The following is a 12145-nucleotide window of genomic DNA, read 5'->3' as shown; positions in this document are numbered from 1 at the left end:
GCTGGCTGGGAAATTCTGGGAGTTGAAATCTATCCATTTTAGAATTGTCAGAGTTGAGAAACATTGCTCTGATTTATCAAAAACTCCTAGCCATATGTCTGAGGATATGGACATTATTTTCTCACTGTTTGAACTGGAAAATATTGTGCCCAGATTGAGGAAAATGTATAAATTAGAATTATCAAAAGAAAACAATTACTCTTACAGGTAGCCCTTAATAACTATTTATTCAAAATAAGCATTAGAAATTCATTCAGAAATATCACAGTTGCCAAACATAGCACATAATATGGCAATAGCTATCTTAATTAAGAATATTGTATTGACTTTTTATTTACAATAACAATAATTCAATGGTGCATGTGTCTGTTCAGAAGCAAACCCCACAAAGTATATTGGAACTTACTTTCAGTATATAATATAGGATTATAACCTAAATTAAGTGTAATAGGTTTGTAAGCATTGGCACATAATATTCCTTTCTTCAGAGCCCTGGTGTGATCTTCAGAGCCCCTAAAAAAAGTTGCTGCTGAATTTAAAATGTTAGAGAATGGAAAAGATATTAAATGCATGAGGACTAATTATAATTAATTAACTAAATAAACTAAAACTTACATTATTTTTTTCAAAGTAGGCCAGGCTCTTCTGTTTTGCATTCCTAGCTTTCCACTCAAGGGCTAAATATAGCTTTCAGTCCCCAAAAGTTTATGCAGCCCTGGTTCACAAAACAATTTAACTAGAAAACATGTTTGGGAAATGAGTATTTCTCTGGCAAAAGCAGAGCATCTTTCTTCTTTGTCAACTGGTCCAAAGCCCAAATTTTTGTCACAGGTAAAAATAAAAATGGACCTATCTCTCTGACACATATGGAGCTTGAGGTGTCCTTGCTAAATAAAAGGATTGAGATACACAGACTATTCATTACCCTGATTAATCTTCTCAGGAAATATTATATTCACAGAAACATTTTCATCATCATTTGCTTTTAGAAAGCAATCCCTCTCCTTGTGCAGTAAATGGCTGTATCTGGCATTGGATAGCCATACTTCGAATTTAGAAAAAAATATAATCCCAGTTGTACCCAAAACAACAAGACATGTAAGAAAGCTTAGGACCATGAAGCAGATCACCTGACTCTTAGTGAGCAAGGACTGCCTGTTTTCAATTGTCTCTTTTATGGTCAGTATTTCCTTCTCTTGCAGCTGAGCTGATTTAAGGTGCCCTCTCAAATGCAGGTGGCGATTCTGATTCTGTCTTTGTTTAATCACCGCATTCACGCTTGTGTTTCTAGTGGAAAAACTACAGGTGGGCCCAGCAAAGTATGGTTTGCAAATACACATGAAGCCTCTGCCACGGTGTCCATGACATGTCCCACCATTTTCACAAGGGCTACTATCGCAAGCTGGGATGCGGTTACGGCACAGCACACCTCCATAGCCAATCGGACAAGAGCAGTGGAAGCTCTTGCCAATATCTGTGCACGTGCCTCCATTTTCACATGGGTTTGGTTCACAGTCATCCATGTCAAGCTCACAAAACTGTCCAGTAAATCCTGGAGAGCACACACAAGACGCGTAAGGTGCAAACCCATCATCGTCCAAACAACTTCCTCCATTTTGACAAGGTGAGCTGCAGTTCAAAAGAAGAGGAAAAAGAAATAGATGAACAAAAGGTGATGACTTATAACAGGGGTCCCCAACAGCCGGGCTGCAGCTCACTTGTTCAGAACTGGACCACGCAAGTGGTAGGTGAGTGTAAGCATGCGTGCAGAGCTCCGCTTGTGGGCCACCACTTGTGCAAATGGAGCTGTGCGTATGCATGCCTAGAGCTCACACTGAACCATCCCCTCTTCCACCCACCAGGCTGCCAAGTCAGAAAGGTTGGGGACCGTTGATTTATAATTCACGTCAATAACAGTTCTGTTTCCTTACATTTCTCCCCTCCTTTTTTTTTTTTTTCTTTAAAAGAACTCATATGCATAAAATGAAATGTTTTAAGTTTGGGGCAAAACACCACCACTAGAAGTGTTTTACTAGAACATTTCAAACTCAATCCATTTGAATTGTTCTGAGTGTTAGACTACAGACAACATAGCAAACTCAAAGTAAGATGTAGGTCCTAGATGAATCTAGGTCCACAAAGGCCACTGTTTCACTGTTGTGAAAAGGGGTTGACATTTAACTGCCTGGGATCACTGGCAACTCTTTGGAAAAGCTGCAATTTGCTTTGGAAAGGCTTCATCCATATCTTCTTCCTGGTTGGGCGTAGACAATAGAGTAGACAATGGTTTATTGCTTTTATTTATTCATTTACTTTAACCCAGATGTATTCTATAGCAGGGGTCACCAACCTTTTGGACCTCCAAACTCATAATTTTAAATCCTGCGGACCACTAATATGAATTTTGACTGACAGTGGCTTGCAGAAAGCAGCAGACACCCTGGGAAAATCCCCCAAAAATTCTGCAGGAAAATTCCCCACCCCGTTTTCCTACCAATCGATCATTCTTTATTTTGGATTGCAGGATACAGTCTCCAGCTCTGTATTTTCGGGGGAGGGGGGAGAGAGTGACTTTTGGCTTCATGCAAGTTCCCCCCTGCCCTTTCACCCCTCCCCTCACTACCTCGTGTTGTTTGCAACGCAAGCCTTGTGTTCCTGTGGGCGGTGCAGCCTTGTGTTCCCGTGCAGCCTGGATTAATTGCTTTGGGGGGTGCTTTGGGGTGACATTTCTCTGCGGACCACCAAAATTTTCTTGCGGACCATCAGTGCTCCCTGGCCCACTGATTGGTGACCACTGTTCTATAGTATTGCAAAGTCCATTCGTTCTGAACAAATCTTTTTTAAATACAGTAGTTCTCTTCTTCCTTTTCTCTGCTTTTGTTCCTTTTTGAAGAAATTGTATCCTTCAGTTGCTGCATTCCAAGAGAATCATCATACCATATATCTGCCATATTTATTAAATTATTTTATACCAAGAGCTCAGACTCATCTTATTTCCCATGGTCTTAATATTAGTTTATAACTAATGAAAGTCATAAATTTTCTGAGCCAATATTCTGATTTTTTTTTGGTGTGCTTTCAGAATCTCATTTCAACAACTTCTACAGTGCACAAGTCTTTATGAGGTCTTATTGCATTTTCACCACTCATTGGTTTGTATTTAAAGTCTTCCTGATCAACATATTTTTATTAGGTCCTGCAAGATACATCCCATCTTGTGCCAGAAACCTATCTACAAAATTCAGACCATGATTCTGGAAACCAAATCTCTTCCTTTGAAAGCAAGTCAGATATTAAGTCTCTGATACTTGTACTTAAATACCACAAAAACCTAGGAAATGATCCATTGATGGGTTTCCAAATTTTTTCCTACCGGTTCTGTGTGTGTGCACGTGACATATTAATTTGTTTTACTGCTCGAGGACAAACACATTTGTAGCAAAACAGTCTCCTTTTAATGGCAAAAAGGCCAAATCTCCTTCTTCAGATTTTTGCTTTTTTATCTGTTAGCCAAAAGTGAGTAGGGCTGATGAGTAGCACACCAAAAACAAATGAATATATCAAACTTATCTAAATAATGAATTTGCTTTCCCATTTACAAGTTACATTCTTTCCCCAGTTTCCATTTTACAAGGGCAGAGAGCAGGCACAGAAATAAAAAGACAGACATTGAGGGGCTGTGATCTTGAGAATTCCTTTCAACAATTTTCACTGAGAATTCCTGCAGCTGCCACCTGGAAATTGTCAAACTGAAGAAGATTGTATTAGTTACCAAAGTCAAGTGTAAATCAACAAACATGATCCATATTTACCCATTAACAATACAGGGTCCCCTTTTCATGTGACAGTTTTTTCCCATATAGCCTTGAGCGCACAAGCAAGTGTATCCACCATTTCCAGTCTCAACGCAATTCTTTGAGTAATTTGAACAAGGCTTGGAAGAACAAGGATGAACAACTGTGTTAAAACAGAAAAAAAGAGAAACATACTTTTCTTATGATCATGATGATCTTTCTCTAACAATAACTAATGTTTGCCTATTTACATGAAAGGAAAATATACAAAATCAGAAATATTCTGTTTTATCCCATTAAAACAGCTCTTTAGAATCTGAACTAAATATCTTATTTATATGTTGTGATTTCTGTGGCGCTCCAATAATAAGACTGGGTAGTTTGTATACATAAAACAATAAAACACCAGAATATTAAAATCATTAAAAGATTTCCTGGTTCCTTGGAGCAAGCAATCATGAAAATCCCTAGTATCCAAACACCAAAAACTTTATAATAATCAACACTTTGAATTGTACTTGGAAACTTACAGCTACCCAGTTGGAGTGACCAAAATTATTTTGCTGAATCAGCTTTTGGCCTATCCCAATTATCGTTCCTCCAAATAGCCTTCAAAGGCAATGTAAGATGCTGATACTTCAGCCACAAGAGAATGAGGGCACACCTGCCAAAATTGGACACAATCTCTCCTGGATACAACTTCCAGGAGGATCTGTGTATACAAAAGGATCCCTAGACAGAGATCTGGGGGAGTGGGAGAAGGGCAAGTGACAAAATGTGTGTCACAATTTGAATTACTTCCCTTGCACATTTTCATGCAATACTCCAGAACAAATCTGGAAAAGTAAAGCCTACATCATAACAACACAATGCACAAAACACAGGAATTGATCCTTTTGTTCCTAGATCATGGCCCTGCTCTTTTAAAGATAGCACAGATACCCACAGCCAAAGTTGCAGCCATATGGTTCTAGAGTGAACAGCCATTCCCCCTTGCTGTGTGAACTGGTCTGACAGCTTGGCCACTAAATCTCCTGCTTGGCAGAGGACAGAGATGTATAACTGGGAATTGTTAGCCTACTGATGATTTCTGATTCTGAACTGATATATGACCTCTTCTAATGCTAGATAAGATAAGGTAGAGGACCAATCCCTGGATTTTTATATTGTACTGGCCAAGATCTTGATTTCTCTTTTCCATCACTACTGATTTGAACTGCTTCATTAGGAAGGAATGTAATCTCTAATAAAATATTATTTCTGGGTTCCAGCCCTCACATACATTCCCAAAAAACATGACTGATGTTCTTTAATCTAGAGCCTATTGGAGATCATAAGTACTATAAAAGAAGTTTTTGCCCCATGCTAAACCCTGAAATGAGTGACAAGGATTCAAATAAACCACTTCTTCCTAGAACCACTGCAACTGGGACCTAATCATGTTTTGAAGATGGAGGATAATAAGTTGAGCTATACAGTTAGGGGGCCACTTCAGAGGAGGGTGTGTTACCTTCTCCTTCAAAATGCCTGACACTACCTTCCCCTTCATAGAGGCATTCCTAATCCAGCTTCTTAGCCCCTTCTTTGGCAGGTCAAACAAGCTAGGAAGGGCAGAGATCCAGCCCATAAGTATCAAAGCTTACATAACAGGAGACTGTATTTATTAGTATCCATAAAATAAAATGAATTGGAGATGATCTTGCAGATGTTCTTCCAGTCACTTGATCAAGCCTTCAGCAAGTATGAGCAATTTTATCTTTGACTCTTTCTAAACTAAATTTAGCAAGAATTGAAGCCAGGTGTTTTTACAGCAACTCTGCGAAGAAAACAACCAAGTTCAGAAAGCACTAAGGATCTACCATTCCATCTCCTTTTTATTATTATAGTGCCATTGTGTGTGTGTATTTTAAATGGGTATGTTTTATATGGTATCTTTTTCTATATTAACCAAGGTTTGTTGCTGCATAGCAATATGTTAAATAAATAAATAGGATATCTCCAACACCAGATGGAGCTCCAACTGTTTTCATTAGGATGTTCATTTAACAGAAAAGGAAATTATCCCCAAACCTGTGTCACAGCGGCTACCAATCCATCCTTCTTCACACATGCACTGGCCTGGCTTCACACATGTCCCATGCAAACAGCCAGGGAAAGGAACACACCGATCACAGAGAGGGCCTTGCCAACCAGGTCGACATCTAGCAAAATCACAATATGAGAAAGCAAATTAAATAAGATATTTTGGCAAATATAATTAAGAAGCTAGATACTGTAGATAAAATAATGGTAATAAGATTCCTTATTCTGATTGTTATGGAAATAAAATTCCTTATTCTGATTAAAAGCAACTACAGAATACTGGCGTGGTTTTCTTAGCAAAAGTTCCATGATAATCACCTCATTAACACACTTTTCATCACATAGACAATCCATACTGCATGGCCATGTGCAGTCTCAGTGCTTTTTTGCATCTCCCACAGTTACCCAAGATTTTGATGTTGAAATCTGCTGGCAAGTAGCAGCTTTATGATTTTCCATTTTCTTTTAAAAATAAACACTAAAATAAAGTCCAATGCTCTGAACACACATATTTTAGTTAAAGTTTTCCAATAAATGAAGGGCAGGGGGAGATTTGTCAGTGAACTGATTATTGTCACTGTATCCTGGGCATTATTTCAGTATGTATTTATAAATGCATCAAATATAGATGATGCTAACTAACACCACCAATGGCAGAATACATGAATTATGTATAATCACATTAATGAGTCATGTATTAGCATATTACCGCCACTATCATAACATCAATTATTATATAATACTACAATATAACAGCTAGTAGTTTTATGCCATTTATTTGTACGAATGGACATGTATGAAAAATCGAGTGTGGGAAATTTACTCATAGCAGGATAAAAAAGCAGAAATGTAACTCAGGAAAATGTCAACTTAATGCAGCATGTTATAAATTCATATCAGATTGAAGAATTTAAAGAAGACACCACAAACTAAGTTTCCAGAGAAATAGATAACTCTTAAAAGAACTGAATGAGGCTAAGTCACTAAGTTAGAAAAGTGTCATCAAGAGTGAGAAAAGAACTGAAATATTTGATTGTAAATGTTTTAACAGCAGCTAGAATTGTATTTGCGAAGAACTGGAAAAATGACAAAATACCTATGCAGGAGGAAGTTATCAAAAAAATTATGGACTGTGCTGAAATGAGTAAACTGACATTTGAAATTAGAGAACAAGAAGATAAGCAATTTTATATGATATGGGATTTGTTTTATCAATGGTTGGATAAAAAGGCATGGTAATATAATAGACTAGATAATTTTGTGATAGAAATCTAATAGATTGATATAAAACATAATATAGATATATATAACCACTGGTTGAAAGTATAACATAAATTTTAAGATAAAACTTGGAACATCTCATATAAAACGATGGAATAAATGGTTTAGTCATAGATGATTAATAACTGATAAATATATAAACATATGTTAGTTTGACAATGTGAAGACTGATATAAATTGTGAGTAAATGACTACAAAAGTATAGCACAAAAGATACGTAACCAACTGACACACTGTGTGTATATAAAATGGAAGAGGATTGTATGTTTTCATGTTTTTGTGTGTGTATGTTTGTGTTTAAAAATAAAAAACTTTATTAAAAAAAAAAAGAGTGAGAAAAGGGCCAAGAAAGATTACCCAAGTGTTTAATGACTGATCCATTAAAATTTTGCTTTATAAAACCTTAGTAAGACCTCACCTGGAATACTGCATCCAGTTTTGGTCACCACATTACAAAAAAGATGTTGAGACTTTGGAAGTGCAGAGAAGAGCAACTAGAATGATGAAAGGCCTGGAGCCTAAAACATATAAAGAAGGATTGCAGGAACTGGGTATGGCTGGTCTAGAGAAAAGGATTGAGATGACACGATAGCAGTATTCCAGTATTTGAGGGGCTGCCACAGAGAAGAGGCGGTCAACTTGTTTCCCAAAGCACCAGATGGAAAGACAAGAAACAATGGATGGAAACTAATCAAGAAGAGAAACAACCTGGAATTCAAGAGAAACTTCCTAACAGTGAGAACAATTTGCTTGCCTCCAGAAATTGTGGGTGCTTCATCACTAGTTTTTAAGAAGATACTGAACTGCCACTTGTCTAAAATGGTATAGATCTCCTGCTTGAGCAAGGGGTTGGACCGGAAAACCTCCAAGATCCCTTCCAACTCTATTCTGAATTGAAAATTGGTCAAGCCTAGTTAGAAACTATGAAAATGCATATGAATCATATTTTTCAGAAGCCATCAAACTCATCGTATGTCTATGTAGTGTCCTGTCTTGATTCTTTTGGATCTCAAATATGGACTGCCTAGGAAGACTTGAGTTGAAAAGATATGCATTGATGTGTGAGTGAATGGAGCTTTTAAGTCTAATAGTGAATAAGAAAAACTAAATCAGTTTTTTTCCCCTATATATTTATTATTGTTGAGCAGACTTCCCTTTCCTTTACATCATAATGCATCCAAGAGGCCTCTCATTCTTCTGGAGCAAATTTCAGAGGAAATCTTTGATCTGCCCATTCTTTTTTGTTCTGCTGGTTTGAAAAACCTTTTTTTCCCCCCTTGAATGGCTGTTGTATATTGTTGTTCTTTAAAATGATTGCTAAGAGTTTAAGTCAAGTATGAAGAATACTCTGATTAAAATATTTGGTACGGAATTGCATTTTACATAAATGATTCTTTAAAAAACCATAAAGTATCAATAGTGCTTAATTAAATAATATGTGTCCCTTGTTTTTTTTCCTCTGGCAAACGTGCCGTCAATTAACTTACCTGCATTCACTAGAAACTTCACAAAATCCATTCACTGGATGACAACCGGGTTGGCAATCAGCTCCTAAAAAAGGGAATTGCTATATAACATTTCAGAAATTCTTGCAAACATGTTTGCAATGACTTTAGAATAGTAAACTTATCAACACAATAGTATGATTTCATTTTGGATATCCCTAAAATTTGGCACCGCAGGACAGTGCCTATTCAGCCTTAGCAATACAATGTTTCACTGAAAAATGTAGACATAATTTAAAAACCTGTAGTTACTTTGTATTTTTATATTCTCCCTTTTTGACATTTGGACTGTGAATACGCTTTCTTGTGGAGCCAGATCAACAATTACAGTACAACTGTTGGGAGAAGCAATTAGGGGCAAGAGGAAATGATATTGAATGGCATAAATTCTGACCAATTGCACTTCATACTGCTAGAGTCTGTCTTCCTATTAGAATTTTACAATAGAATATAAACTTTTCAGCCATGAACATGAATCTGCCATTTAAAGTCATACTAAATAATCCTTGTGGGATGAATCTCAGCTCACTTCACACCTGAATTCTGGTTTATATGCTTTCAGTTGAAAGTACAATATGGAAATAAAACACTGTGTTTCAGGTGCTTGCATTTGTTCAGTAAGAAAAGATCAAAGAAAAGGCACTACTAACTCCAAAATGATTTGACTTTTGGTTTAAGCCACAACACCAATATTAAATAAACCCAACATTCCTCAGTTTGATATTAAATAATTGAGAAAAGCAAAAAAATAAGCATAGGAATTACAAGTTCATTATATTGCCACAACGATAGAATATAACTCCTACAACAATTTAGTTCTCCCAGAACAGGGTGAAAAAGGCAATCCTGCACACGTATCTCTGTGAATGGCCTTCAATGAATTTCAGAGAATAACCTTAATTGATCTTGAACTGTATTGCAATCAATAGGACTTCTAAAAAAATTATACAAGATGTAGCTGTTTGATATTGCCACAGCATATCTAGTTAAAACTAGAACATCAACTAACATTATTAGCACATAGAACATATAATTGATTCAAAGGACGAGACCTTTAAAGGCCTAGGATAACTTATGATCTGACATGATAAACTGGGTGCCATGACTGCAGAGTTCTATGATTTTACCTGACATTCACATGTGATTTTGTGCAAGATCTATAACAGAATTGAACATGCTCTCTTTTTTGTCAAATTTTGTAAAAAAATAAATAAATAAATCTACAAATCAGAATGTACATAACCGTGTTTCTCATATAATAAGGCCGGGTTTTTTTTGTTTTTTTTTTTGAGCCCCGAAAAAATGGCTAGGCCGTCTTTTCGGGGGTGACTTAATTCTCCCCCCCCCCTGCATCTTCGGGCGGGCAGGTGGCGATGGCTTGGATGTTGACCTCAGCGTTGGTGGGGCACTTCGTATCTAGGTCAATGCAGGTAGCACCATATCCGGGTGTGCAACAAAAGTACTTCCTAATGGCAAGCTCCCCCCCCATTCCCCCCCCCATTTCGCATGTTTTAATATAGGCCTTAATTTGAGGGGAGGGGCTTAATTTCATTTCATGCCTATAAAACATGCTGGGACATATTGGGGGAGGCCGTATTTGTTGGAGAAACAGGGTAGGTTGCAATGCTATTGATAGCTTTAATTGATTTGGAATCTGGCTGGGTCAAGGAGCATATAAATTGCAATAAATAAATGATAATTGTGGTAGGTAGTCCATAAAACTTAAATTCTCATTGAATTCATAGATCATGCTTAAGCAAGCTAGATTTAATGTGCAAGGTTTCAGTCTATCAGATGTGCACATATATGTTTCACACAACATGATTCAAAGAAAAATCACATTTGGCGGTTTCATATTTATCAATTTCTCACTGATGATGTCCATTATATGAGATGAAAAATACAAATGATTGAAACTCAGATACATTGGAAAAAAACACAAGCAAGTGTACTTCAGTGTAAGAAAAGATAAGGGCATTTCTGGTTCTAAGTTAAAATGAAAATAAATGTCACAGAAAGTTTGTCATATCTTTGCAGCTGGGACTCATTGCATTAATTAACGGATCTGAACACATTAAATTCCTAACTCCTTTTCAGTTCCTAAAAAGGGTTGAAAAATTAAAAAAAAGTCTATCTAAAACAAGCTTATTATTGATGTCTAAAACTGTTACCCTATAATAAAGGAAATAAACAGTTTAAAATAGCTTTCTCTCCTTCTCCCTCCCTCCCTCTCTCCCTCCCTCCCTCTCTCCTATCTATCTATCTATCTATCTATCTATCTATCTATCTATCTATCTATCTATCTATCTATCCTATCCTATCCTATCCTATCCTATCCTATCCTATCCTATCCTATCCTATCCTATCCTATCCTATCAATCACCCCTCTCTCTCTCTCTCTCTCTCTCTCTCTCTCTCTCACACACACACACACACACACACACACATTTTCCCACTGATGTACCAGCCTACATTTCTAGAACAGCCAAACTGGCTGTAGATAAGAAGGATTATAAAGTCGAGAGCATCGGATTGAGGACAGATAAGTTAGCCACATCCCTTTCCACCATCCCGAGCTTTCACAAACCCGACGGGCACATTCAAATAAATAAAAAATAAAAAAATCTGAAGACGATCAAAACTGTCCACAAAACGCATTTTCTTGAAAAGAGCCTCGCACCGAAGAAAGTGGTCCGGCCCGGCTCTTCTAAACAGTTTTGGAAACGTCACGTGAAACCCTCGGGGCTTACTTCCGAGGGGAGCAGGGTTTAAACCCGCTACAAGCCCTTTTGCGGCTCTGAAGCCCTTCCAGCTGCTCAATCCTAGCGCCGGACGGCGAGCTAGCTAGCGCCCATTCGCCCAGCAACCTACCTTCCCGAACCCCGCAGAAGCCAAGACGGGCGCGGGCGCGCGCGCTTCAAGCCATCCCGGGACTCCCTTCTTACCTTGGGCCAGCGGCAGACAGACGACCAGCGCCCAGAAAAAGCAGCCCAGGTATTTGGCGGTGTAGGAATCCATCGCCAAACGCGCCCGGCGAAGGGGCTCATGCCCTACTTCGAATGCCTACGATGGAAAAGAGGACCGAGGCCGCCTCCGCTGCACGCGGGAGGGGGATTCCCTCCGCCCAAGAAGTGCCCCCAGTTGCCTTCGCCTACAGGCGAGATTTCATGGCGATTTATATATGTATATATATATAAATATATTTGTATGTTTGGTCATTTGCTTTCCTTTCTTTTTTTCCAGGAAGGAAAGGGAGGGGAACTTTCTGCCGCAGCAGCAGGAGGAGGAGGAGGAATGGTTCTCGCTGTAAGAAATCCAAGCCCCACCTAAACTGGGGCGAAGCTCTTCTCTCCTGACCAAGGAAAAGGGGCCAAGGCATTCTCACGTTCGCGCTCTCACTTTGCCGGGAATCTGCCTGGGAGGGGGAAACAAAGAAAGAAAGAAAGAAAAAAGAAAGAAAGAAAAGGGGGAAAAAAAGAACAG

At 38.1% G+C, this 12145-nt stretch overlaps 1 protein-coding gene across 1 annotated transcript; it reads right to left on the bottom strand.

Moving 5' to 3' along the window:
- Window positions 1-208: 208 nt before the first annotated feature.
- DLK1 (delta like non-canonical Notch ligand 1) lies at window positions 209-11867 on the bottom strand. The gene is made up of 5 exons (XM_026680220.2): window positions 11608-11867; window positions 8645-8708; window positions 5865-5995; window positions 3813-3957; window positions 209-1629 (listed from the first exon to the last, which is right to left on the bottom strand). The coding sequence occupies exons 1-5, from the start codon at window positions 11678-11680 to the stop codon at window positions 915-917; spliced, it is 1128 nt and encodes a 375-aa protein (XP_026536005.1). The 5' UTR covers window positions 11681-11867; the 3' UTR covers window positions 209-914.
- Window positions 11868-12145: the final 278 nt, after the last annotated feature.

The sequence above is a fragment of the Notechis scutatus genome, chromosome 1 (assembly GCF_049901735.1).
Source record: "Notechis scutatus isolate UNSWTSFEM ecotype Mainland chromosome 1, rNotScu1.2, whole genome shotgun sequence".
Lineage (NCBI taxonomy): Eukaryota > Metazoa > Chordata > Lepidosauria > Squamata > Elapidae > Notechis > Notechis scutatus.
The sequence above is the reverse complement of the archived record's forward strand: the minus strand, read 5'-3'. Positions and strand labels throughout refer to the sequence as shown.